Source organism: Nyctereutes procyonoides, unplaced genomic scaffold (assembly GCF_905146905.1).
Source record: "Nyctereutes procyonoides isolate TBG_1078 unplaced genomic scaffold, NYPRO_anot_genome, whole genome shotgun sequence".
NCBI lineage: Eukaryota > Metazoa > Chordata > Mammalia > Carnivora > Canidae > Nyctereutes > Nyctereutes procyonoides.
In genome coordinates, this window is record NW_026575044.1 from 44193 (window position 1) to 70783 (window position 26591).

Consider the following 26591-nt stretch of genomic DNA (forward strand, 5'->3'; position numbering starts at 1 on the left):
GAATCCTGCCTGTGGGCCGACAGGCCAGCCTCCTGCAAAACAAACCTCAATCGTCCAAGCGGCTACGGGAAGCGACGGTGCGCGGGAGACGCAGAGGACGACCGGGCGAGGAGGGCTGCCTGCTGCTGGGCGTGCTCGCCTCACTCCTCGCCTCGCGCCCTTCCCCCGGCGTCTCTCTTCGGGAGCCTCCTCCTCCGGCGCCCGCAGCCGGCCGCGCTCGGGGTCAGAAGCGGCCGCGAGGTCCGCTCGGAGCGGAACGGGTCGCCCGGCCGGGAGGGCCGCGCGCGGAAACCTCACACCCGGGGCGGAGGCCCCCGCGCGGCGCGCACAGCCGGCCGGGCGGCCCCGGAAGCGCGGCCCCGGAAGCGCGGCCCCTTCCGCCCGGACTTGGGCCCGAGGCCCCGCCCCCTCCCGCGGCGCGCCGGGGAACGCTCGGCGCCGCGTGGACCGCGCAGGCGCGTGGCGAGCGCGTCCCGGCCAATGAGGTGCCAGAGCCACCGCGCGGGGCGGGCCTGCGTGGCCGGCCAATCGCGCGGCCGCGCCCCCGGATGTGGTTGCGGGTCCCGCGCCCCGCTCTGAGGTAGCGTGAGGCGGCGCACGTGGGGCCGCGGCCTGGAGCCGGGAGGAGGGGGGGCCGTGGGCTGGGCTCGGCGTCCTGCGTGTGGGCGCGGCGCGGAAGCGTCAGCCCTTTGGGTTTCGGGCGGGGGAGAAGTCGGCGTGGGCGTTTGTGCGGAACGACTCCCGCCGCAGGGTCGCCGCCGGCGCGTGTGGGGAGCCCGTCCCATGGTCCCTCCTCGGGCGAGTGGGGCAGTCGGACGCCGGCAGCATGAACCTCCTACCCAAAAGCTCGAAGGAGTTCGGCTCCGCTGACTATTGGGAGAAGTTCTTCCAGCAGCGAGGGAAGAAGGCTTTCGAGTGGTATGGAGGCTACCTGGAGCTGTGCGGGGTGCTGCACAAGTACATCAAGCCCCGGGAGAAGGTGAGCGCGGCCCGGCGTCCTGGGTGCGCTCGGACCCCGGGCACCGAGCAGGGCGTCCGCGCTGGGTGCGTGCTGGGGCCCGGGTTCTCCGCACCCCTCGGCTCAAAGGGAGGTAAACACGCCTGCTTCGAGGCTTTCAGGGAACAGACGTGCTGCCGCCAGCCCCTCCCCGAATTACTGATCTCCCTGGAAGAGGGCTCCTTTGGGAGTCCAGGCGGAGATGGCCTCCTGGAGCCGTGGTGGGTGGCTCTGTCCCCGTCCACCCCTGTAGGGCAGATAGTGCCTGCGGCTGCACGGAATCGGGAGCCCGTTCTCGGAACTGGGGTGGCCGGCCTCCTGTTAGTATTTGCCTAACCTGGCAATTATAAGATTGTTATTAGATTTAATCTGCAAGTCCAAGTTTAGTAATTCGCAAGAAGGAGGGAGTGACTTTTAGTTCTTCTCTAAAAGGGTTTGGAAATAAACTTCTGTGAGGGCCTTCTGTTTCTCAGTGCAATGGGCCTGAACTCTTCAGTTTAGTGTTGCCAGTGTTAGTTTTTGCCACTTTTCGTCTTGTGAGTCTTTGGTATCCTGTGGTATATGTTAAATGTTTAGAGACCATGTTGTCAGAGGGCAAAAAAGACCCTATATGTACTGCTTGCCAATTTTTGTGGCAAAAAAAATAGCCACCACAGGCAGATTTCAAAATATTAACGTGTCAGCCACGTCACAATTTTTGTGTATATTTGCAGTTGAGTTCTCAAGTCGGATCAAGCTCGTTACAGCACAGTGATGCTTTTATGGTTCGATTTCCACAGACTACAGTGCTAAGCATAGGACCTCATCATCTCTCTCTCTCTCTCTCTCCTTTAGCCCAGAAAAAACGGGAAAAGGACAGGAAAAAGCAGCGGGCTGCTAACACTCCCGAGGGCCTCTCAGCAGCCCCAGGGGAGTCCATTGACAAGAGTTACTGTGCTGTGAACACCACAAAGCAATGATTGCCGGCCTTGCCCTGCTGAGAAACCCGGAGCTGCTCTTAGGTGAGGGAAGTGCCCCTGCCCTCCACAGGAGGGGCCTGTAAGATTGCAGATGGATGCCGTGTCAGCTGGCTTGTGCTTTGAGCACAGGGATTAGAGACCAACAAATGCTCATACAGCAAAGCTTTCTTATTCCCAGCCATCTCCCAAGTTAATTTATTTTTTTTTTAATTTTTTTTATTTATGATAGTCACAGAGAGAGAGAGGCAGAGACATAGGCAGAGGGAGAAGCAGGCTCCATGCACCGGGAGCCCGACGTGGGATTTGATCCCGGGTCTCCAGGATCTCGCCCTGGGCCAAAGGCAGGTGCCAAACCGCTGCGCCACCCAGGGACCCCTCCCAAGTTAATTTAATAAACATTCAGTAACCTTTCCCTCAACTCTAATTGTGGTCTTGAAATGGCTGCATGTGTGGATGTCTAAATTTTTTGTTTATTCATTTATTTAAAATATTAAGGTATAAAATATATTCAATGAGACACAAAGTACACAGATTTTAAGTTGTTCAGTTTGATGAGTGTCTGCTTATGAGTCTACCCATGAAACCAGATTAACCTTTACAAATCATGACTCCAAAAATGCCTTTGCATTTTAGAAGAATTTCTGGCTTTTCAGTCATGTGTTATAATTTGAGCACCAGATGCAATTCTTACTTGAATTTCTACTTAAATAAAAAAACCTATATTGTAGGCAGTACAGTCTTAGCCTTATTACTAAAACAGGCTTGGCTCCAACTACACTAGTAAAAAATACTCATTTTTCTATCTAAGCTTGTAGCTGTTCACCTGAAGTCCTGAGTGTGTCTTACTGAAACACCCTGTATTTTTGGCCTGTATAGGTGCTGATGTATGTCCCTAAAGTCTCCGTTCTTAGGTTTAATCCTCAGGTATTAATCCAATATTTAGTGTCTCCTTTGGGTGATTCTTGTTTCTTGACTTCTATCTTCCTGTGGTAGCTGAGGTTTCTCTGTACTTACAGCTAGGATTTGGGCCTTTGTTTTCCTGTGATTTCTGGAACTCACTCACATGGATTGCTGTCGCTAGGCTATGTGTCTGAGAGGGCAGTTGTGGCCTTTGGATTGAAAGCTGGGCAGAGGGCATTGCATCTCCACTGCCTTGTGATCTTGAGAGAGATGTTGGCTATCATCCCTCCGAGTTACTAGGGGGAATCTAATAATGCTTATGTTAGGGATGGTGATACGATGTCAGCTGAGTGCTTGGGGATCATTAAAGGTCTGTAATAGTAACACACTGGTTCAGCTTCTGGATCTAGTAGAGAAAGGATTGTGTAACCAGGGGTGAGTTTTCAGATGTCAGATTGGCTTCTACATTTCTGGGATGAGACAGAGAAGCTAGGCCTCTAAACTGTGTGTCCCCTGGGCAGAGCCAGTAATCCAACTTCCTCCTTTCCCCTCCCCAAGGATGGTATAAAACTGTCAGCGAGCAGATTGTCAAATGATACTTTATTCTTTTATTGCAGAGACCCCCCTGGCAATGTTGGTGGTAGGCCTGGGTGGGGGCAGCCTCCCCCTGTTTGTCCACGATCATTTCCCGAAGTCCTGCATTGATGCTGTGGAGATCGACCCCTCCATGTTGGACGTGGCCACCCAGTGGTTTGGCTTCTCCCAGAGCGAGCGGATGAAGGTCCATATTGCAGATGGCCTGGACTATATTACCAGCCTGGCGGGAAGAGAAGGTACTGCTATTGGAGACTTTGGAGGGGTGCTGAGGGAAGATTAATCCAAGGTTGTCAGGCCTGCAAGGGCCTCTAGAATTCATCTCTAAGACGGCAGCATTAGCATTGTCCCAGTCTTAGACCTGTAGATTTGTTCATTCCTTGGTTGATGTATTGATTCAGTGAATACAGGGTGCCGACCATGTGCTCAGCACTGTGCTAGGGGTTGGGCCACAGCAACAAGTGAAACAGTCCGTTTCTGCCCTTGTGGTGCTAACAGATCAGTGGGTCTTTCTCCTGATTCTTTTCTGACTCTGTGTTCTTGTCACTTCCTCATCCTCCCAAGAACCTAAGGTCTGTAGTGGGTGAGGAAAAGAGGAAGAAATGTTGGGATGTGTGTTGGGAATTTTTTTTTTTTTTTTCAGTCTTTCAGCTGGAGGTGAAGCCAGAGATAGAGCAAAACAGCATTCATATAGATCAGTGGTTGTAAAGCTGAGGAGCATCAGGCAGTGTCTGCAGATGTGTTTTTGGTGCTTGTAACTGCAGGGTGAGGGTACTTCTGACAGTGAGTAGAGACCAAAGATCCTGCTAAACACCCTACAGTGCACAGGACAGCCACCCATGACAAAGAATTATCTGGCCCCAAATGTCAGTAGTACTGAGGTTCAGGAACCCTGAGGCAGATGCTACTCCGTGGGGATGCTGATGGCCGTGCTGGTGCTGGAATTGAGACTCCATTTTGCTCTAATAATTCGTATCCCTGATTTATGACAAAAGACATACTAATGTTCTGCAACAGCTCTGTGATCCTTTTGCCACTTGATATGGAGGCTGAGGATGGTGCTTCCCGGAGCCTGAGCCCCTCAGGGAGAAGTCAGTCAGGTTGGTTCAGTCTTAAGTGGACCTGGCGACCTCAGGCCACCCACTCCTCCTGGTCTGCCTATTCCATCGCTGATACTCTGGTTCTCACTGGATTAGGGCATTCTCCCAGGAAAGGTGTGGCAAAGAAGGATGGCTGGGGTGAGTATCTTGGTGCTGGGGTGGACAGTTGGTGCAGAGATTTTAATTGCAAACTGAATTTAAGGATATCAGAGCTTCAGAGATTACCTCTGAGGCTGGGGCCAGTGTGGGGGCCCAGTCCCAACACAGCTAGTACATGTGAAACATTGAAAACTGCCCTAGGCTCATGGCAGGCTGTCAGTGCGTGACATGTTGCTGTATTGACAGCCAGTTGATGAGTTTTGAATAATCTGGCAGTCACCTCTAACAACCACCTTCCAGATCATTGGAGGGCTCCTACAAATGTGGGCAGTGGTTGTTCTTGGACTTTGATAAGCTGACATGTTGTGCTCTCTTAAGACAGCCAAACAAGATCTGTGCTATGCCCTGTTATGGGCATGCAGTAGTCCTAAGTCAGTATTTATGAATTCTTGAATAATTGGTATCATAGTCTCAAAGTTTGCTAAAAGTCAGTAACATTGTAGGCTTAAGCCTTGTAAAAACTTTTCATTATACCAAAGAGCACATCCAATGCAGCATCAGTTCTTTCTCATTTAGCAAAATCTTTCTTGAGCCAGCTATTGTTTGAGGACTAGAAAAGATACACTAACTAATTTGAGAACATTTTCTCCCACAGCCATTTGCAGAGTCAGCCCTTAAAGGCTTGGGCAGCTGATTTGCTGCCTAGCAGTAGTTCTCAACTTTGCCTGATTTGGGAATTACTTGGGAGTTTAAGGAAATACTAGAGGCTTCCTATCTCCTCTCTGACCTGTTCCTCCCATGCCAGGGTTTTTGACTCAGGTGGTCAGGAATGGAGCCCAGATTCTCAAAGTATTTTGAATATTCCCAGGTGACTAATGTTCTGCCTGGATTGAAAATTACTGGTATAAATGGACTGTTAACCAAGTAGTAATCATGCTAGCATGGACCCCATGAATGTGTGTGCCTTTGGAAGGTGCTTTTATTTATTTTTTCAATTAATTTTTTTTTAAGATTTCATTTATTCATGAGAGATACACACACAGAGAGAAAAAGAGAGGCAGAGACAGGCAGAGGGAGAAGCAGCCTACATGCAGGGAGCCCGACATGGGACTCGATCCCAGTTCTCCAGGATCAGGCCCTGGGCCGAAGGCGGTGCTAAACCGCTGAGCCACCTGGGCTGCCCCTGGAAGGTGCTTTTAAACGTGGAGGAAAAGATCAGATAAAGGTCCTGTCTTTCATGTGAGGCGCTCACAGCAGAACCCTGATTGACCACGACTTTCCTAGACAGCGCACTTAGTGCCCTTACAGGCAAACGACAGTCTCCATGTCATCCTTCTGACTTAGCCACCTGTGGCCACCACAGGTCACAGGGAATATGGGGAGTAGGAATGTAAATGGTGGTATCAAAGACTTGTTTGCTTCTCTTTCCCAGCACAGTCCTGCTACAGTGTCATCATGTTTGATGTAGACAGTAAGGACCTAACACTGGGCGTGAGTTGTCCACCACCAGCTTTTGTGGACCAGCCTTTCCTGCAGAAGGTCAAAAGCATCTTGACTCCGGAAGGTAGGATGTACAAAAGGTTAGGGAGGGAGGAGAGGTGAGTCCTTTCAAGATTGTTTTCTTTTAAATGAAAAATGCACATGTCATAAGTGTGTAGCTCGATGAACTTTCCTGAGTTGAAAACACCCATTGAACAGCATCAAACACAGAACATTTACAGCACCCCAGAAAGCCTACCTCTTAGCTCCTTCCAGTAACTCATCCTCCTCTTAAGGATAACTTCTATCCAAATTGTCAGTACAGCTTAGTTTTGCCCATTTTTGTTTTTTATATAAATATAATCTTACAGAATGTATTCTTTTTTTTTTTAATTTTTTTAAATTTTTTTATTTTTATTTATGTATGATAGTCACACACACACAGAGAGAGAGAGGCAGAGACACAGGCAGAGGGAGAAGCAGGCTCCATGCACTGGGAGCCCGATGTGGGATTCGATCCCGGGTCTCCAGGATCGCGCCCTGGGCCAAAGGCAGGCGCTAAACCGCTGCGCCACCCAGGGATCCCCAGAATGTATTCTTTGAGTGTTTTTTTCTTTCATTTGCATGATCTTTGTTTCATCCATAGTGTGTACATTGTTTCTTTATCGTGTGGTGTAGTATTGGTTGTGTGACCTACCACATTCATTTTTGCATTCTGTAATGGGTATTTGAAGTGTTTCCTTTTGGGGCTTTTATAAATAGTCCCTGCCAGTGGTGGTGAAGTTCAGACTCCTCCATGTCTGCCCCCAAAAGGAATCTCTACATTTGGAAAGATTGCTGCTTGCCATGAGCATGAGACACACATTCCTCCCAGCCCCTCAGAGCCTGCAACAATGACCTGGCCTTGATCGCGGTCCCTTCCTCCCACTCCCCTGACCTTCTGCAGTGTCTCAGCTGCAGTATCCACCCAGGTAGCCCACCCTGGGACCCTCCGGGCTTGGGGAGTTCTGGTTGGTCTCCAACTAGTTTCCCTGCTTCCAGTCCTGTAGGAGTCCACCAGCCCCCAACAAACCTTTTTCAGGGCACTATTTTCCATCCCACTGTGGACCTGCTGCTAGTGGGCCCCCGGCTTAACCAGTAATGAGGTCTCCTGGTGTGTCTTATCAATCACGGCCCCAAGTGGCGGTCTGGCCGTCCAGATGCCCTCCAGCTTTCCCTTAAGAGCGATTGTGCACACTGGAGGAGTTGGCATTTGGGATTTATCCACATGCTTTGTAGCCAGAACAGTGTGTTTCCTGGCGGCTTCTCCCAACACTTGCCCTCCTCCTGACCTCTGACTGCCCTGACTTGAGCAGCTGGTGTATATGCACAATGGGTCCTCTAGGCCTATGGATTTCTTGCTTATGTATTGTCACCTGCTGATCCTTGTGGGTGCAGGGATCCCAGGTTCCAAAAGGCCTTTGAGGCAGCAGCTACGTACAGGAGGCAGCCAGTCCCAAGTCAGACTGGCTGCCTGATGGGGTTACAGGCTTCTCCACCACTCAGTAGTGCCTCTTGTGTCTTACTGGAAGGTAGCACCACTGCTTAGTTGGGCCTTGGGTCTAGGCTCTAGCCCCAGCCCAGCCGGGCAGGCCACTTTTCACCAGCTCTGCCTTCTGGGGAAGTCTGAGCATTGATAGAGGATAAGGCTTGGAATGAGGCAGATGCCAAGGGCCCCAGATATCCCCCTTTCCTGAGCCAAACCTGTCTTGTCATTTTTATCCTCTTAGCTTTCACCTTCTATACATGGGCAGTCTGCAGCCTGTTAGCAAGTCTTGGTCTTCAGGGAACATCCCAGGCCCTAAAGTTCTGGATGATTCCTGGTGATTGAATGGACTCAGGGTGTGAAGAGCTTACACCCTGAAAAATATTTCTGAGCCTCCTTTTGTTATTGGGAACTTTTAAGTCCCCATTTAGACCAACTACTTGATTGGTTTCCTGGACTCTTCCAACAGTCAAGGCTTTTAGGTGTCTCTATTGGAGGTTATTCTTTGTGACTTAGTCATACCTGCCCTTGCTTGGAAGTCCAGATTTTTCTAGCTCTGCCTTCAGTGGGAATTTTCATATTTTGAATGTTTGTGCTTGAAATTAGGCAGATTTTCCACACATCTGAAAGCAGGCACCAGTCACTGGCCTCTGCAGGCACTTTCCCTGTACTGGGTGCCTGGTGAGGGCCCAGTGTGTGCTTTGTCATCCCAGGGACTGCAGCTGTAACTTTGCTGGCCTTTGAGCATCTTCGTGAAGAGAACCATGTGCTCAGCCTCCCAAGATGGTAGGATCCCACACCCTAGAAACCATTATGAGGTATCCACTTTTTTTTTTTTTTTTTTTTTTAAGGTATCCACTTTAAACTTGAAACATTTGGTTCATGTTTGGACTGACTGCATGATTAGGTTTCCTGCCTCTTTGGTAATCTGTGCTCTTTGATGTGTCCTTTTGGAGGATACCCAGGTCACCTCACCAGACACAGCCCTGACATAGAGTTTAGAGTTTTCCTGCTTTATCTTCAAGGGGAATGTTTACATTTTTTTGAAATTATGGCCTGGGATAGAGCAAATGTCAGTATCTCCAAATAGCCTTCTTCATTCTTCAACCTTGCTCACCAGACACTGCCTTGTTTTAGGTCTTTCCCTATTCTGAGTTTGTGCTATACTCTGACAGCTGGCCTTGGGCTGCCTGGCTACTCCAGGCCTTTGGAGCTTTGGCCAGATCTCAACCACCTGAATGTCATCAGGGTGAAGCAATCTCTCACCCAAAATATTTTAGCAGTGGATCTTTAAACTGGTAATAGTCCCATTTATATTTACTGTCTGATGGTATCCCAGGATCCTCCAGCAAGCAGGGCTCCTGGATATCTGTTATTGGAGGTTACCCAAGCCATCTTTTCTTGACAAGGAAGTCAGATTTTATATATTTTTTTCATGAGAGTCACAGAGAGAGAGGCAGAGACACAGGCAGAGGGAGAAGCAGGCTCCACATAGGGAGCCTGATGTGGAACTCGATCCCGTGACTATATTCCTCCAGTTTTACTTTTAGGAGTATGATACTCATTTGTGTAGGTTAAACTGTGTGATAGGCAGATGCCATGTGCCCCTGTTAGCCCAACCTGTGTCCTGTCCTTTCACGGCACTTAGTCTGTCCCAAGTTTCTGGCTTCCCTGACTTAAGCAACTTGTGCATGCTAAATACATATACCCTGTTTGCTGCCCTATGGCAGCTGGAACTCTCCAGGCCTATAGAGCTAGGGCCCATCTGCAACCACCTGCACTGAAGTGAACCCATCCACTGAAAATTATGTGGAGGCAGTTGCTGAAAAGGGTGGCTGTCAGTCCCTGCATAGACTGTCTGCTAGAGTCCCTGGCTTCTATGGCAGTCAGCATTCTCAGGTGCCTTCTATTGGAGGATATCCCCCCAATAACCCATCAGATTCAGCCCTGACAAGACAGTCCAGATTACTCTAGCTCTGCCTTTCAATGGTGGTATGCACATTTGTGTAGGTTAGGTTGGAATTAGGCAGATACCTCATAACCCCAAGAGTCCTTTCCTACAACTTGGTCTTTTGGACCCTTACCCTGTTCTAGGTTCCTGGCTACCTCAACCTTTGGTTCTGACACATGCATAGCATGTATATTAGGCAGCAGTGACCCTTAAGAGATGTGGGTCTGGGGCCCATCCAGAACCATCTGCATTACTGCAAGGAAGGGAGCCCACACACTGAAAATCTCTCTGAGGTAGCTGCTGAAATGAGTGTAAAGCAGACTCCCTGTGGAGTTGCTTTTTGAGGGAACCCCAGGCTTCTCTAAGGACTTAGACTCCCGGGTGTCTCTTAATGGAGGATACCCTGTTCTTCCTGTTCATGCCTCTCTGTCATGAGACAGTTGAAAAACTCCAGCTCTGCCATCAGGGGGGACATCCCACAATGTGTAGATGAGGCTTTGTGATTAGGCTGATATTTGTACCTCAAGGAGCCTGGTCCTGTGACCTGGCCTCTTCAGCACTTGATCCATTCCAGGTTTCTGGCTACCCTGACCTGCTTGGCCCATGGACATGCTGCCCACACTGTCAGCCTGTCTTGTGGATCTCTGGTCAAGTCCAACTACTACATAGCCTTCTGCATGGAGGAAACTCACCCACACCAAACCCTTCTTCGGGGGCAGCCACAAATGGGAAACAGGCCCCCATTTAGACTGGCTGCCTCCTGGGATCCCAGGTGTCTCTTACTGGAGGATATCCTGGCCAGACTGCTTAGGCACTCCATGGCAGGCCATTTGAATAACCTTTAGGTTATTCCTCATTGGGCTTGTAGGACTTTCAGTTAGGCATCAACCTTGTCCTCTAAAAGTTTGCTCCTGTGCTCTGTGTTTCCAGACCCTCATCCTATTGCAGATCCCTGGCTTCCCTGAATAGCACTGCATATGGTTGTGCCCTATGCACACATTCAGCACACTTTGGACAGTAGGGCCCTAGAGTCAAAGAGAGCTAGGACCAGACCCAACCAGCTGCATAGCCTTCAGGAAGGAAGGAGTCCATCCCCCAGTAATCACACTGAGGCAACAGATTGCTGATAAGTCCCTATTTGCACTTGATACCTGATCAGGCTCTGGCTTCTCTAGCAAGCAGGACTCCCAAATGTCTCATACTAGGACATTCCCAAGTGTCACACCTGCCAGACACCAGCCCATACTGACAAAAGGAATGCAGTATGCTCTAATTCTGTCTTTAGGGGCAATATGTGTATTTGTATAGCTTGAGACTTAAAATTAAGCTCATTCTTTGTTCTTTACACATCTACACTTGTGTCAGCCTCTTGCCCCATGCTACATTCCAGAAAGCTGACAACATATGTAGTCCTCAGCATATATATACACAGTACATACCCCTGTAGCAGGCTGTGGGTGGCTAAGGCTGACCTGGGGGACTTGGGGCCCCTGGCCACCTGCATGCTTCTAGTTTGGAGGGAGCCCACCCCCAGAAATCACTGAGGCAGCAGCTGCAAATTGGCAATAGTCAGTCCCCATTTGGACTTCCTTCTTGATCCAGTCCTGGGCTTCTTTTGCAACCAGGGCTTTCAGGTATCTCTTATTGGAGGATACGTGAGCTACCTGCCCAGCCCACTCTGGCAAGATAGTCCAGTATCCACCTCTGCCTTCATGAGGAATATGTATATTTGTGTAGGCTTGCAGTTATGCCCAAACCTTACTCCACAAAAGCTTGATCTCACCTTTCCAGGCTCTTACTCTGGTCAAGATCCCTGGCATCCTTAAATGCTCTGCACCCACAGTACATACCCCTTCAGCAGGCCTTGGGCAGCTAGAATTCTCCACACTGGGGAAGCTAGGTCCAGGTCCCAACCAACTGCCTGGCTACCTAAATGAAGAGAGCCTACATTCTGAAAAATCACTCTGAGTTAGCAGCTGCAAACAGGCAGCATTCATTCCTCATTAGACTTGCTGCCTGATTGGGCTGGGCTTTTCTAGCTTTCAGGGCTGCCAGGTGTCTCTTAATGGCCCTTTCCTAGCAAGTCAGTTGGGTGACCTTGAGCTCTACTATCAGAGGAAATTCCTCATTGGGTAACTCAGGGCTTGTGATTACGTATATGCTTTGATCTTCAAGACCTTGCTCTAACCATAGCCAGACTTCCCCTGGGGTCTCTTATTGGCGAATGCACCAGACAACAGTCTGACACAACCTGACAAGGCAGTCTAATATACTCCAGTTTGGGGGAATGTGGACATTTGGCAGGAAGGGCTAGCTATTAGGCAAAAGCCTGTCCCCAGAGTCTGTTCTGTGAACCAGCCTGTCCAGGTCCATGCCCAGTGGCCGCTTCAGAGTAATTTTAGGGGGCTGGGCTCCCCCCACCCTGAGACTGATTCACAGGAGCAGGCTCTTGGGGATACAAGGTTATCTGCCTAATTCTAAAACCTAACCTATACAAATGTCCATATTCCATTGGAGGAGTCATGATGGTTTTGCCAGATCAAGACTAGATAAATGGCCAGGGTATCCTCCAGTAAGAGACCCCTTGGGAGCCTTGATTGCTGGAGAAGCCTGGGACTTCACCAGGCAGCCAGTCCAAGTGGGGACTTATTGTCAGCACTTTAAAGCTGCCACCTCATAAAGATTTTTGAGCTGTGGGCCTCCTCCACCTTGAGTTGCCATCCAGTCTGAGCTCCCCTGGCAGACAAAGACCTGCTAACAGAAGGAGGACTGTGCATGCACAGATGGCACAGGTCAGGGGAACCAGGGATCTGGGAAAGGACAATGTCAGACAAGGCTGGGTGGCAAGATGGGGCTCTCAGGGGTACCTGGAATCTTCCTAATTCTGTGCCTTAACCTAAGCAAATGTGCTTAATTCCCCTGAAGGCAGAGGTAGAGGAATCAGGACTGCCTGGATCTGATTTAGGCACACTGGCCATTGTATGCTCCAAGAAGAGACGCCTGGGAACCTTGATTGTTTATAGAAACCCGGGACCCGATCTCACAGCCAGTCCACATGGAAACTGACTGTAGCTCATTTCAGCTTCTGCCTCACAGCGATTTTGGGAGTAGGGTGGGTTTCATCCACATTTGAAGGAATGCAGGTGTTGAGGATTGCCCCTTGCTCCACAGGCCTTGAGGGCCCGAGATGCCCATAGGTGGCTGACTGATTTCCTACTGTGGAGGTACAGAGTTCAGGGTAGCCAGGTACCTGGAACAGGACAAGTGTACAGAGAGGTCAGGTAACAGTATAGGCTCCTTAGGGTTCAAGGTGCATGCTGAATTGTGGGCCCTACCTTCCCTATGAGGAATATCCTCTAAAGGCAGGCTGGAAGAATCTGGGCTGCTTTGCCACGGTGGGGAGAGGGCGGCTGGCCAGAGTATACTCTAATTAGAGACACCTAGTAGCCTTAATTATTGGTGAAGCCTAGAATCCAATTCAGCAAGTCCAAATGGGGACTGACGTCACCAATTTAAATCAGTCTCCATTTTGACTTGCTGCTTGATTGAGTCTTGGGTTTCTCTTTTTTTTTTTTATATTATAGTCACAGAGAGAGAGAGAGAGAGAGAGAGAGAGGCAGAGACACAGGCAGAGGGAGAAGCAGGCTCCATGCACCGGGAGCCCAACATGGGATTCGATCCCAGGTCTCCAGGATCACGCCCTGGGCCAAAGGCAGGCGCCAAACCACTGCGCCACCCAGGGATCCCTGGGTTTCTCCTCTTGAAAGGTACCTCTGCAAGTCTCCCCAGCCCCTTCGTAGGAAGGCAGTTGAGTACTCTGGACCTTTGCCTTCAGGAGGGAATATTACCATTGAGCAGGTTACCGCTAGAGGTTAGACATATGTATTGACCTCTCCCTCCCCACCTTCACCTGCCTCTGCCCCCACTGCCCTGCTCCCATGACCTGGCTCTTCAGAGCCTTGCCCTCTTCCAGATTCCTATCACCTCTGAACTGCACTTCATGTGCATGTTGCAAGCACCCCTGTAGCAGGCCTTAGGAAGCTGGATCCCTTATAAGGGTTTTCAAAGATGTTGATAATTCAGAACTCTTGCACACTGTTGGTGGGAACATAAAATGTGGCAGCCACTATGGAAAACAATAGGGGTTCCTCAAAAAATTAATGATAGAATTACCCTATAATCAAGGTCCCATTTCTGGGTATATATCCTAAAGAATTGAAAGCAGTATCTCAAAGAGGTATTTGCACACCCATGTTCATAGCAGTACTATTCGCAATAGCTAAGAGATGGGGCAGCCCAAAAAAACACTGATGGATGAATGCATAACGAAAATGCAGTCTATACATATAGTAGAATGCTAATCAACCTTTATTTTTTTTAAATTCTTTAAAAAGAATGAGATCTTGACATATGTACGGTATAACAGGGATAATCCTTGACGATATTGTGCTAAGTGAAATGCCAGTCACAAAAAGACAAATACCATATGATTCCACTTGTATGGGGTATCCGAAGTAGTCAAGGTCATAGGAATAGAAAGTGGAGTTGTCATTGCCCAGGTTTTGGGAGAGGGTAAAATGGGAAGTTGTTCAATAGCTAAGGGGTTTCGGTTTTATATGAAAAAGCTCTAGAGATCTGTTGCACAATAATATGGATATTGCCAACATGAGTGAATTATGCACTTTAAAATGGTTAAGACGGAGGGTACCTGGCTGGCTCAGTGGGTAGAGCATGTGACTCTTGATCCCAGGGTTGTGAGTTTGAGCCCCACACTGGATGCAGAGTTTACTTAAAAATTTTTTTAAAAATAGGGATCCCTGGGTAGCTCAGCTGTTTGGCGCCTGCCTTCTGCTCAGGGAGTGATCCTGGAGTCCTGGCGTCGAGTCCCACATCAGGCTCCCTGCATGGAGCCTGCTTCTCCCTCTGCCTATGTCTCTACCTCACGCTCTCTCTGTGTATCTCATGAATAAATAAATCTTTAAAAAATAAAAATAAAAAAATAATAAAAATCAGGAAATTTAAAAATACATATTTTTAAAATGCTAAACATCCCTGTGCCTAACAGCCTTTATTCCTGCTGTTCTTCTGGCCTGGAATACTCTTTCTCTTGCTTTTTTTCATGACTGTTTCCTTCTATACTTCTGATTTTAGCCTAAATGTTACCTCCCCAGAGACATCCTAGATTCTGACAACCCCATCTTTTCAGATAGGTTCGCCTTGAATCTCATTCTCAGCCATTTGTTTGTTCTTTTCTGAACAACATATATCTGCCTTTCTTTCCTGCTGTATTTTTTTTAAGACTTTATTCATGAGAGAGGCAGAGACACAGGCAGAGGGAGAAGCAGGCTCCCTGTGGGGGAGCCCAGTGTGGGACTCAATCCCAGGACCCAGTATCACAACCTGAGCTGAAGGCAGATGCTCAACCACTGAGCCCGCCCAGGTGCCCCATCCAGCTGTATTATAAAGTCTGAAGACAGTAACTATGCTTATGTTTAAGGCAAACACCTAGTTTAGTAAGAGATATACAATAAATGTCTAGTATACTTTTTTGTGAGTGAACAAATGAGTCTGCATAAACTGGGAATAATAACATTTGCCTCATGATGTTGCTATGAGAATCAGGTGCAGTAACATATATGGCAGAGGACCTGGCACATAATAAGAACTCTAGTTTTAGGAACAGACATTTTTATTGTACTGGATAACCTTTCAAGTCCAATCCAACTCCACAATTCTCAGAAATGGTACAAGGGTCCTTTGCAGAGCAGAGCTATGTGCATGTTAGTAAGCAAAATACCAGTGTTCTAGTTAGTAAGAGCAACCATACCAACAAGCAGGACCTTTCATGCCTGGGACAGATTGGTACAGAAGTATTTGTTTATTCTTTGCTCAGAACTTCCAGTACCCTTGGGGCTATCCATGCCTTATAGAAGAGGATGGAATGCTTAAAGCAGGAGTTCCAAATCTGGGGACTATTGAGGACCTGTGGTTAGAATTCAGAGGGTCTGTGAACTTGGATGGGAAAAAAATTACATCTTTATCTTCACTAAATTCTAGCAGAAATTTAGCATTTCCTTCAACTATAAATGGAGACCCCTCTCCACAAAAAAAAAAAAAAAAGTCAGTAGTAGTAGCTGTACCTGTGATTTTATTACCAATTGGAATCACTAAGATTTTTGTATCACATTGCATTTATAGATACCTTGAAATATTGTTTACACTCCTTACTAATTCAAAATCATGGTAGATGTTAGGTCTGACATTAGATTTTGTTATTTAATGAGTTAATAAAAGCACATATCTTAGTGGTATCTTGTTTTTAAAATACTTTATAACATTATAAGTTGCCTTCCTTTGCAGTTCTGTATATTTTATTTTGATGCATTTAGAAATGTTATTCACCTAGACTTCACCAGATTGGCAGAGGTTCTTGGTACACAATGCTTGTCCCTGAACAGGAGTGTTGTGAAGGTTTCTTCATGTTCCTGACGATTTTTACTATACTTTTGATACTGTCTTGAATCTACCTAAAGAATAAACCAGAAAGGCCGGCATGGTCCTTAGAGAAGACCTGACTACATTCTTTTAAAAACAATATTGTTAGAGAAAGATTTATTATTAAAAAAAAAGATTTATAATATTTCACTTCAAGTTTTCATGCTCTGAAGAAAGTTTATTTTTTTTTATTTTTATTTTTTAATTTTTTTTTAATTTTTTTTTTATTTATTTATGATAGGCACACAGTGAGAGAGAGAGGCAGAGACACAGGCAGAGGGAGAAGCAGGCTCCATGCACCGGGAGCCCGACGTGGGATTCGATCCCAGGTCTCCAGGATCGCGCCCTGGGCCAAAGGCAGGCGCTAAACCGCCACGCCACCCAGGGATCCCCTCTGAAGAAAGTTTAAAATATATCTATTGAAGATGCACATAGCATCTTCATGATGATGAAATCATTCCATTCCTTTTAAACAACTGCCCGTATATACTTGTGCCCATAGCATGTAAAGCAGAGAACTATGATTTGTGGTATCACTTCAGCTCAGTGAAGTGTGACTCAACTTTTCATGGATTGTGTCTTAAGCTTTGAAACGATGTGAGCAGTAATGCAGAATCTTCTTTGCTTAAAAAAGAAAAAAAAAGATTATAAATGAAAAAATAGAAATATTCACAACTCTAATAAAGGAAAATAGGAATGATAAATGTGTATATATCACACATATAAAGGTTTAGATACAGCATATATATATATAGAGGAGAGAAATAAAAAGTAAAAGTAGATTCTTATTATTTTTCAACTGAATCTTTAATATATGGCAAAGGGGGAGCTCATTCAAGTATCTCTGATTAAATATGCCTTCATTGCCAGAAGAAACCAGGATCCTCTTCTCACGCTTGCTCACCCTCGGGTCAGAGCCTATGAAGAGTAATGAGTTCTGATTACCAAAGTGTATCTGAGAGGACCTAGGAAACTCTTTTAGAAAACTCTCTCTTTTCTTGCATAATCACTGGCAAATGAGTTTATCCCTTTTCAGTACTTTTAAAAGTGGCTTATATATAATTCCACTTTCAGGTATGATGGAGTAAATTGACACAGCATGATCCCTCTAAAAATAAATAGAAAAGCCAGAAACATCTCTATAAAGCAATCAGAGAACTGTTTAAGTGAAGCAATAGAACTGGAAGGGCCAAGATTCCAGAGAAGGAACTGCAAAAAGATGAGCTGACCTCTTCCAGCTGCTTTTTCCCTGGAGGCATTCTGGGTACAAGGAAAGATCACTGAGCAGCTGGCCTTTGCCTAGGCCAAGGACCATTGTTGGGGAACAAGATAATCAGTCAAACCAGTTATACTGCCTTTGGGTCTCCAAGGACTGGAAAGACAAAACTGCAGTCTTAAAGGGCCAGGGTCTCAGGAATAAGGGAAATAGTGGGGAGTTGGGGGACTCGGATAGTTTTCTCCTCAAAATGTTGCTGAATTCTAAAATTATTTTGGGGTAGGAGGCCGAAATGATAAAAACAACTGTTTTTCAGAGGCTTTTTGCTTCTCATCTTTATCAGCAGAGATGAGAGTGAATCTTCTTTCAAGAAGGATACTATCACAGATACAATCAGTATTTCTTACACAATAATTTATAGTTAATTTTTAATATGAGTTTTATGACCAAAAACCAAGAGAAAAGTAGACAATAGAAGCCAGCCCATAGGGTAATCCAGGATTAGGTAAAAGACAAGGACTCTGATTAAAATGTTCAAAAAAATAGACAAAACATGGATAATTTCACCAGAGAATTAGAATCTGTTTTTTTATGGAAATTCTGGAACCAAAAATCCAATAACTGAAGTTAAGAGTAGCCTAGGAAATCAGGAAGCAGATGGGGAGATGTGTCTGTGCACATGAATGCTGATGTTGACTCAGGACATGCCTTAGTTGCATCCCTGGAGCCCTATTGTCGGTGCCACAACCTTAAGATCTAGTGCGGACTCAAAGGATTTGTATGCACATTTTTAAAAAAACAAGATTTTAAAATGTAAGTTCATACATTTGTCTTCGAGAGTATTCTCTCAGGGGACACCTGGGTGGCTCAGCAGTTGGGCATTTGCCCAGGATACCGGGATCAAGTCCCACATCGGGGCTCACCGTGGGGGAGCCTGCTTCTCCCTCTGCCTAGGTCTCTGCCTCTCTCTGGGTCTCTCATGAATAAATGAAGAAAATCTTAAAAAAAAAAAAACTGTTCTCTTGGGGCACCTGGCTGACTCAGTTGGAAGAGCATGTTGCTGTTAATCTCAGGGTCATGAGTTTGAGCCCCATGTTAGGTGTAGAGATTACATAAATAAAGCTTTTTTTTTTAAAAAAAAAGGTATAAGTTCTGTGTTGAAGTAAATAGGTTCTAGAACATAAAGATGAATTCTATTTTTGAGAATAATTTCTCAAGAATTCTCCAGAATAATTCTAAGCACAGTTTTAAGTTTACTATCATGACATTTTAGAAAATAATTGGAAAACTTGTTATTCTGTCTATAAAGGATGGTGGGGGTGGTTCAGTGATTGCCAAAAAAATTTCTTAAAATCATTCCATAGAGATGGTTATCATTGGGTTTGATGCCAGATAGATATCCTATAATCTCATGCTGTGTTTCAGACCTGGGCCTGCTTAACCTTAAAGATACAATCTAAGCTGATATGAATTTAGAGTCACAGAGAAGATGCTGTGAAATTTTTTTGGTTAATTCTTTTTTTTTTTTTTTCCCCTTCTGTGGGGAGAGTTGGATGCTTAGTAAACTCAAAACAACATAACCAAGGCCAGAAGGAAACTGATATATTATTAATGTTAAAAATAGACAAGCAGTCTACCACAGCATAGAGAAAGATCGGATAAAGTAAGATACAAGGATAAAGTGCCTCCAAGAAATGCATTATGAAATTCAAATGCAACCTCAGATATAGTGCTGAGCTGAAATGACTGTGGAATCCCAAAATAAATATTTATTTAAATATTTAAAGGCAGTGGTACTGACTGAGGTCTAAAATAATCAAGCTATTTCCTTTTATTTCATTTTATTTTTATAGGTCACAAATTTCCACTGCTCATATTCTTTTTAACCCCTCCTGTTATCTTGAAATGCCAAAAGAAAATCAATGCCAAATAGGCCAAACTCTTGCAAGTCAATCTGTAATAATAATGAAGCTGTTCAGAGAAAAGCAAATCTATAAAAATCGAAGAATTCTATATTGCTTATAAGGTGACCAAAAGAATGTGTAAATACTATTTTACTAAGAGCTTGTGATAGTCTTAGAGACAATAAGGAGGGAGAGATTAGTCCTCCTCTTTTGCTGCCTGGGAAATGAAACCAGTATTGAAAGTAAGTAAGTAAGTTGAAGGTCATTAGGCAAGCAGAGTGCTTCCAGGATTCCCATGCCCTGGAAAGGCTAAAACCTTTTCTCTTACTATCACTTCTCTTATTTTCTTTCTTTTGTCTTTTCTGCTCATTCAAAAGCAAGCTTTAACAAGCATGATCTAGTCAATACATTTATTGTGTGCAAGGTATGATGGAGGATATAAAGGAATCTAAGACCACATCCTTGATTTAAAGGAGCAGTCAAAATCATGATTCTAGCCTGGATCTTCTCAGCTGCTGAGCTTTTTGTTCACTGTGTTGCCACGTTCCAAACCTTCTCCATTTTCTTTACACTCCCAACTCTAGCACTGCTTCCTTGACCCTTCACCTAAGACCTTGCTTAATGGGCCCTTGGGTGGCTCAGTTGGTTAAATGTTTGCCTTCGGCTCAGGTCAGGATCCTGGGGTCCTGGCATTGAGCCCCACATTGGGCTCCCTGCTCAGTGGGGACTCTGCTTCTCCCCCTGCTCATGCTCTCTCAAAAAGATAAAATCCTAAAAAAACAAACAAAGAAACAAACAAAAAACCACACAAAACCTTGCTTGGATTTTACTGACCATTTTGAGGTTATCTTGTGAATTTCCCTAACTTCTCTTTTCCACTTTAAAATCACTCTATATCATCAGTCACTTCCTTTTGTCTTGCCTCCAAAAAAAGGATTCTGTCCATCCTGCACAGAACTCACCTCTGGTGCCCTCCCAACCCTGATCCTCATACTTCTGCAGGGATATCACCCATCCTTGTTTCTTTTTTGATTTGCATTTTAATGTCTCATCCTGGCTCCTTACTTCCCACTCCTAAGTGTACTCGATTATTTCTGATAGTACCTTGATCTTACTTGTGCTCAAACTGCAACTTAGTGTGTCATTTCCTTTTACATAATTCCTTTATTTTTTATTATTTATTTATTCATGAGAGGCACAGACACAGAGGGAGAAGTAGGCTCTATGCAGAGATTTTTATTTTTATTTATTTATTTGTAAAGTGGAATCTATAATCTGCAATTCCACTAAAAAATAACTCTTACAGTATGGATCCCACATCCATAATGTTACTGAAATACTACTTGAAGATCAGTAATGGTCTGTGAGGCAACAAATCTAATGGCTTTTTCTAGCCTTCATTCCCACCTTCCTCCACCCCCACCAATTTCTCTATAGTTTTTTTTTTAATTATTATTTTTAAAGAGTTAAAAGTTTTTTTTAAGTTATTTATTTTTTAGTAATCTCTATACTCAACATTTGGCTCCAACTCATGACCCCAAGATTAAGAGTCAAATGCTCTTCTGATGGAGCCAGCCACATACCTCTGAAGTTTTTGATGTTAATAACCATTCCTCTTTCTTTTATACTGCTGTCTTCATTATTATGTCTACTGCTCTGTCCGCTTTAAAAAAAATCTTTTTTTTTTTTTTTTAAATTAAACTACCCCAATGTGGGTCTTGAACTCACCACTTCAAGATCCAGAGTCACTTGTTCTGACAGAGTCAGCCAAATGCCCCACTCTGACCACTTCTTATTGGCTGTTTTCCTCATCCTGTAAACCCCACTCTCTTAAGTGCCCTTTTCCTTACATACGCTTTTCCTTGGATTCTTCTTCATAGAGATGTAGTTGAAGCTGAGGATTCCCATGCCCTGGGAATGCTGAAAGAAACTGCCTAATTTCTATTTTAAGGGCAAATCATGCAGCCCATTTTGATAAAATATTGATTTTACCTTAAACTTGCAGCTCTGCAGTATTTACTAATGTGCTCAGCTTAACTATTTAGCCTTCAACAGGTTACACAATTCATCTCAGAACTTTGGTTTCCACATAGTAAAATGAGGAAAATGACACTTGTTACCAGAGGGTTGTTGTGCAGAAATAACATATGCTAATCATTAAGCATAGTGCTTTTAAAAGTAGGCATTTAGGGGCACCTTGTGGTGGCTTAGTTGGTTAAGCATCTGATCCTTTGTTTTTCTCAGGTTGTGATCTTAGGGTTGTGGGATGAGCCTTGTGTCGGGCTCCACACTTAGTGGGGAGTTGCTTGAGATTCTCCCTCTCCCTTCCCCCCCCCCATTCATGTGTGCTTTCTATGTCTCAAATAAAGAAAATCTTTAAAATAAATAAAAGTAGGGGCATCTGGGTTGCTCAGTGGTTAAGTGTCTGCCTTGGGCTCAGGTGGTGATCCTGGAGACCCGGGATCAAGTCCCTCATCAGGCTCCCTGCATGGAGCCTGCTTCTCCCTCTGCCTGTGTCTCTGCCTCTCTCTCTCTCTCTCTCATGAATAAATAAATAAAATCTTAAAATATATATATAAAATAAATAAAGGTAGGCATTTAATAAATGATAGCCATTTTTTTTAAAGATTTATTTACTTATTAGAGACACAGAGAAAGGGGGGGGGGGAGGGAGAGAGGCAGAGACACAGGCAGAGGGAGAAGCAGGCTCCATGCAGGGAGCCTGACGTGGGACTCGATCCGGGTCTCCAGGATCATGCCCTGGGCTGAAGGCGGCGCTAAACCGCTGAGCCACCAGGGCTGCCCAATGATAGCCATTTTTAACTTTCAGAGAAGTTGTAAATGAATTTATAACAATTAGAGCATATTCCTGCATAGGCTTCTCTGTTGTTGCCATCTTTGAAGGAGGCAATTTCTCAAAGATAAAATTCTTACAGGTCATATCAATAAATAAGAGTTAGGAAAAAAGCATCTCTGTGTGTGTGTCTTAAAGTGTCACATCTAAAATTCCATGAGGGGGATCCCTGGGTGGCACAGCGGTTTGGCGCCTGCCTTTGGCCCAGGGCGTGATCCTGGAGACCCGGGATCGAATCCCACATCGGGCTCCCGGTGCATGGAGCCTGCTTCTCCCTCTGCCTGTGTCTCTGCCTTTCTCTCTCTCTGTGACTATCATAAATAAATAAATAAAAATTAAAAAAAATAAAATTCCATGAGGGAAGCACAGAGGACATTCCCATTTTATTGCATATTTTTAACAAAAAATAAAACTACAATAGAATCTGCCTTTACTAACCAGACTCCAGGGGCACCTGGGTGGCTCACTGCTTGAACATCTGCCTTCAGCTCAGGTTGTGATCCTGGGGTCCTGGGATCGAGTCCCACATCAAGTGGATGCTTTATTAGAAAATAATATTGTATCAATGTTAAATTTTTTTAATTGAATTGTAGTTATGAAAAGAAATATTCTGTTCTTAGGAAATACCCATTGAAGTATTGAGGGATAAAGAGGCACAATGTCTATAACTCATATAATTGGGTGAGGCAAGAGGTGGGAGAAGATCTGTATTTAGAGAGAATAAAACAAATGAAGTGTAAACCCCCTTGAGTTAAGTCATGTACACTCTGGCCCTGTTTTTTCAGCAGTTTGGAGGAAGACTGGCCTGAACTATGTCTGTATTATTCATGTTGTGAGTCATGAAATTCAATTAGGAGTTGAGATTGGCATTAGGGGGAAAAAATTAATAATCAGTGAATCTGGATAAAGGATTTGCAAGAGTTTTTTGTGCTTATTCATAATCTGAGATTCTTTCAAAATCAAAAATAAGTTACTTAACTATATTTACGCAATATGAAACTCTGAGCACAAGGGGCTAATAGGTTAGTTAAATGATACACCTGTGTACTTCCTCACCAAAACAGTTGAGCTATATGCTTATCAAGCGTCAGTTTGTATTTTTTTAAGTAAACTCTATGCCCTTCATGGGGCTTGAACTTACAACCTTGAGATCAGGAATTGCAGCTGAGCCAGCCAGGTGCCCCTAGAATCAATTTGTGTAACATAAATATTTACATCTCTTACTATACTTACGGAGTTTAATATTCAAACTAATGAAATACAAATAGAAAGTTGTCTTTATGAAAACTAAATTGAAGGTAAACTGAAGTTAGTGTAGAATTCGATGTAGGTAAGAAAAATTTGTAAAACTTTAGGGGAAAAATTGTACAAAATATAGACTGACTTGGGACTCAAACTTCTTCAAAGGTGTCTTTTTAACGTTCTTATTGTACTTTGAAAAAAGTGAAACTGAAAATTGTAAACAGTTTAAACAGTGCAATTATAATAAAGACACTCACTGCCTTTTAAAATAATCTTTACCACTTTAACCAACTTTTTAAATTAACCAACCAATAACTAGTCCCAATTTCAGTGGGAAAGAGAATCTCTACTGTATTTTTTTTAACTGAAAAAATTATACACATGGTAAAATATTCAAGTGGTACAAAATACCACACAAGGAGGAAAGGTTTCCTTTCTGTATTAATCTGCTGGGGTTCTTATAACAAAATACCACAGACCAGATGGCTTAACCAATAGAAATTTTCTCAGTTCTAGAGGCTAGGAGTCCGAAGATCAGGGTGCCATCAGGATTGGTTTCTGGTGGGACCTCCCTGACTTGTAGAAGGCCACTTTTTCATAGTGGCCACACATACGGATACCAGCCCTATCCGAATAGGGCCTCACCCTTATGACCAACTGCATGTAAACTTAACCTATAGTCTTCACATACAGTCGCATTGTGGGTCAGGGCTTCAACATATGAATTGGGAGGGATGGGGAGGACACAATTCAGTCTGTAACATCTTCCATACTAAATTCCCAGCCCTTCTGGGTTTTTGTTTTTTGTTTTTGTTATGTGATGCTCACATGGAAGCGGAGTCTACATATTCTTCTTGCTTTTTTCCCCAATAACAGAGAGAGATACTCCAAGTCAATGCAGATAGGTCTACTTCATTTTAGTGGCTGTATACTGTTCCACTGAATAAATATACCAAACTTATTTCCTATTGCTGAACAGTTAAAGTTTTTTTTTCCAGTCTTGTTAACAAAATCCTTTAAAGAAAATTCTTAGAAAATGCCTTTATACATTTTGTGTAAGTTTATATATGGGATAAATTTTAGAAGTGGAATTGTTAAGTCAAATGGACTTCATATAAATTATTTTTTAAAGATTTTATTTATTCATGAGAGAGAGGTGGGGGGCGGGGCAGAGACACAGAGGCAGAAACAGGAGTCATGCAGGAAGCCTGATGTGGGACTCAATCCTGGGTCTCCAGGATCATGCCTTGGGCTGAAGGTGGCGCTAAACCATTGAGCCACCTGGGCTGCCCTTCGTATAAATTTTTAACATGTATTGTCACCCTGAACTTTAAAAAATTTGTACCAATTTATATTTCCACCAACAATGTTTAAGAAAGCTTGTTCTTCCCACCTCCTTAGCCTCCCACTCCACAATACCACATGCACATATCTCCAGCACTCTTTGCCATTGAGCTAACAAAAGGATGAAAGTTTCAAATTAGACTCAGAAATCAGAGATCTTAGCTAATTTCAAGTTTCACTAGTTTCAAAGACACCAGTAACCAAGAGGCACAGACAAAACAGGGAGAAGCCCAGGACTCTTTGTGCTGCTTCGCAGGTCTTTCTTCCTGCTTTGAATGCATCTCTGCCCAAGATAATAGATGTGGTTTCTAAATTAGGCATGTGGTCACCTCATTTACACAGAAGGAACCAACTCAGTCATGAAACACAGTCCATTACAAGCTAAGTTATATACCTTACATGATATTTTCCAGTCAGGCACCTCAACTCTACAGATTCCTGCTCTATTTACTATAAAACAGACACAGCCTGGGGCTATCCTGCGAAAGGAATTCTACAGATACGCACTCTCCTACTAGGAAGTACTAGTTTGTTTGCCAGCAAGTTTGTTATTAACCATATTTCTAAGAATCACATGCTTGCTTGCTTTGGACTATTCCTCTTTAAGGGAGATAATGGATTGCAGATCCACTGCTTAACTCCTTCCTTCCTGGTCACTGATAGATGAAAAATGGTATTCTGATTTACACTTTACACTTGGATGTTGAACAGTTGTTCACATGCTTTTAATTGATTTGTATTTTTTTTTCTGCCTTAGGGGAACAGAGACAATAGCAACAAAATACTGAAACCTGGAAACTAGGTGAATCAGTGAGTTACTTTAGCAGATTTGAGAAACAAGAATCCTAAGCAGGCCGTGAAGCAACCTGACTTACACAGCTAAACCCTGCATAAGGCTCAGGAATTGGAAGTGCTAGGCAACTCTTGAGCATGATGTTAGCCCAAAACAGGAGGAATGATAGAAAGTTTAAAGATCTTTTTAAATTTTCATTTAAAATCAATTAGTTAAATAAAATGTATTGTTTCAGAGGTAGAGGTCAGTGATTCATTTGTCTCATATAACACCCAGTGCTCATTATATCACGTGCCCTCCTTAATGCCCATCACCCGGTTATCCCATCCCCCCACTCCTCTCCCCTCCAGCAACTGTTTCCTATGATTAAGAGTCTCCTATGATTTGTCTCCCTCTCTGATTTCGTCTTATTTTTTCCTCTCTTCCCCTATGATTCTGTTAGAAAGTTTAAGAATCAGATGCTCAGAATCCCTTCTCCAATCCAACAGAAGCCCAGAGATTTAGTATCAGAGGAGGGCAAAACAAAAGATCTCTGGATAGAAGGCTATCAGGCCCAGTTAAGGCTAAAGGTATGATGTTGAAAGAAATTATAATTAGAGGACCAACCAAATAGTCCAAGTCAATGAGACTGGAACCCTGTTCTGACCCTACATCCAGTGCTGTTTGTATTCTTTCAGCTTAGTGGTATATGATTCATAGTAACTGTAAAATGACATTTTGTAAGCTTTCTAGTATATTGGGTATAGTCAAAGGGACTTTTTTCAGGTGATTAAGGAGTGGGGCTAACGCTACCCCTCCCCTAAGCAATCATACCAAAATGGTTGGTAGAACTAAAGAATTAGGGTAGGGTTGAAACAAAACCAAAAAGGGGCACCCGAGGGGCTCTGTCCATTAAATATCTGACTCTTGATTTCAATTTAGGTCATGATCTCAGGGTCCTGAGATTGAGCCCCACCTCTGCTGGCTCCCAGCATGGCTAGGGGAGTCTGCTTGAAATTCCCTCCCTCTCCCCACTCAAGGGTGTGTGCTCTCAAATAAATCTTTAAAAAATGATTAAGTCATAGAAACTATGCAGTGAGATGCCCCTACAGCTCAATAATCATATTGTCTTAAGCTTTATATAAAGGGCTAATGCTGTA

The 26591-nt window shown here is 44.4% G+C and overlaps 1 protein-coding gene across 3 annotated transcripts; it reads left to right on the plus strand.

Annotated features, from left to right (window-relative positions):
* Nucleotides 1-674: 674 nt before the first annotated feature.
* Nucleotides 675-26178, plus strand: LOC129508608 (eEF1A lysine and N-terminal methyltransferase-like). 3 transcript variants are annotated; one of them, XM_055323530.1, is made up of 5 exons: nucleotides 675-979; nucleotides 1832-1998; nucleotides 3474-3689; nucleotides 6082-6213; nucleotides 25417-26178. In XM_055323530.1, exons 2-5 carry the CDS (start codon nucleotides 1953-1955, stop codon nucleotides 25431-25433), a joined length of 411 nt encoding a protein of 136 aa, XP_055179505.1. In that variant the 5' UTR covers nucleotides 675-979; nucleotides 1832-1952; the 3' UTR covers nucleotides 25434-26178. The 3 variants fall into 3 exon arrangements, with proteins under 3 accessions (XP_055179505.1, XP_055179506.1, XP_055179504.1); XM_055323531.1 differs by lacking the exon at nucleotides 25417-26178 and adding an exon at nucleotides 16341-16416; XM_055323529.1 differs by lacking the exon at nucleotides 25417-26178 and adding an exon at nucleotides 8367-13210.
* The last annotated feature ends 413 nt before the right edge of the window (nucleotides 26179-26591 follow it).

Bases quoted from the DNA above. Each gene is read 5' to 3' on its own strand.
- LOC129508608 (XM_055323529.1), top strand. From the start codon at position 1,953: ATGATTGCCGGCCTTGCCCTGCTGAGAAACCCGGAGCTGCTCTTAG. The intron at 3,690-6,081 runs GTACTGCTATTG...TCTCTTTCCCAG, and splicing joins CAGCCTGGCGGGAAGAGAAG to CACAGTCCTGCTACAGTGTC. The intron at 6,214-8,366 runs GTAGGATGTACA...TTGTCATCCCAG, and splicing joins AAGCATCTTGACTCCGGAAG to GGACTGCAGCTGTAACTTTG.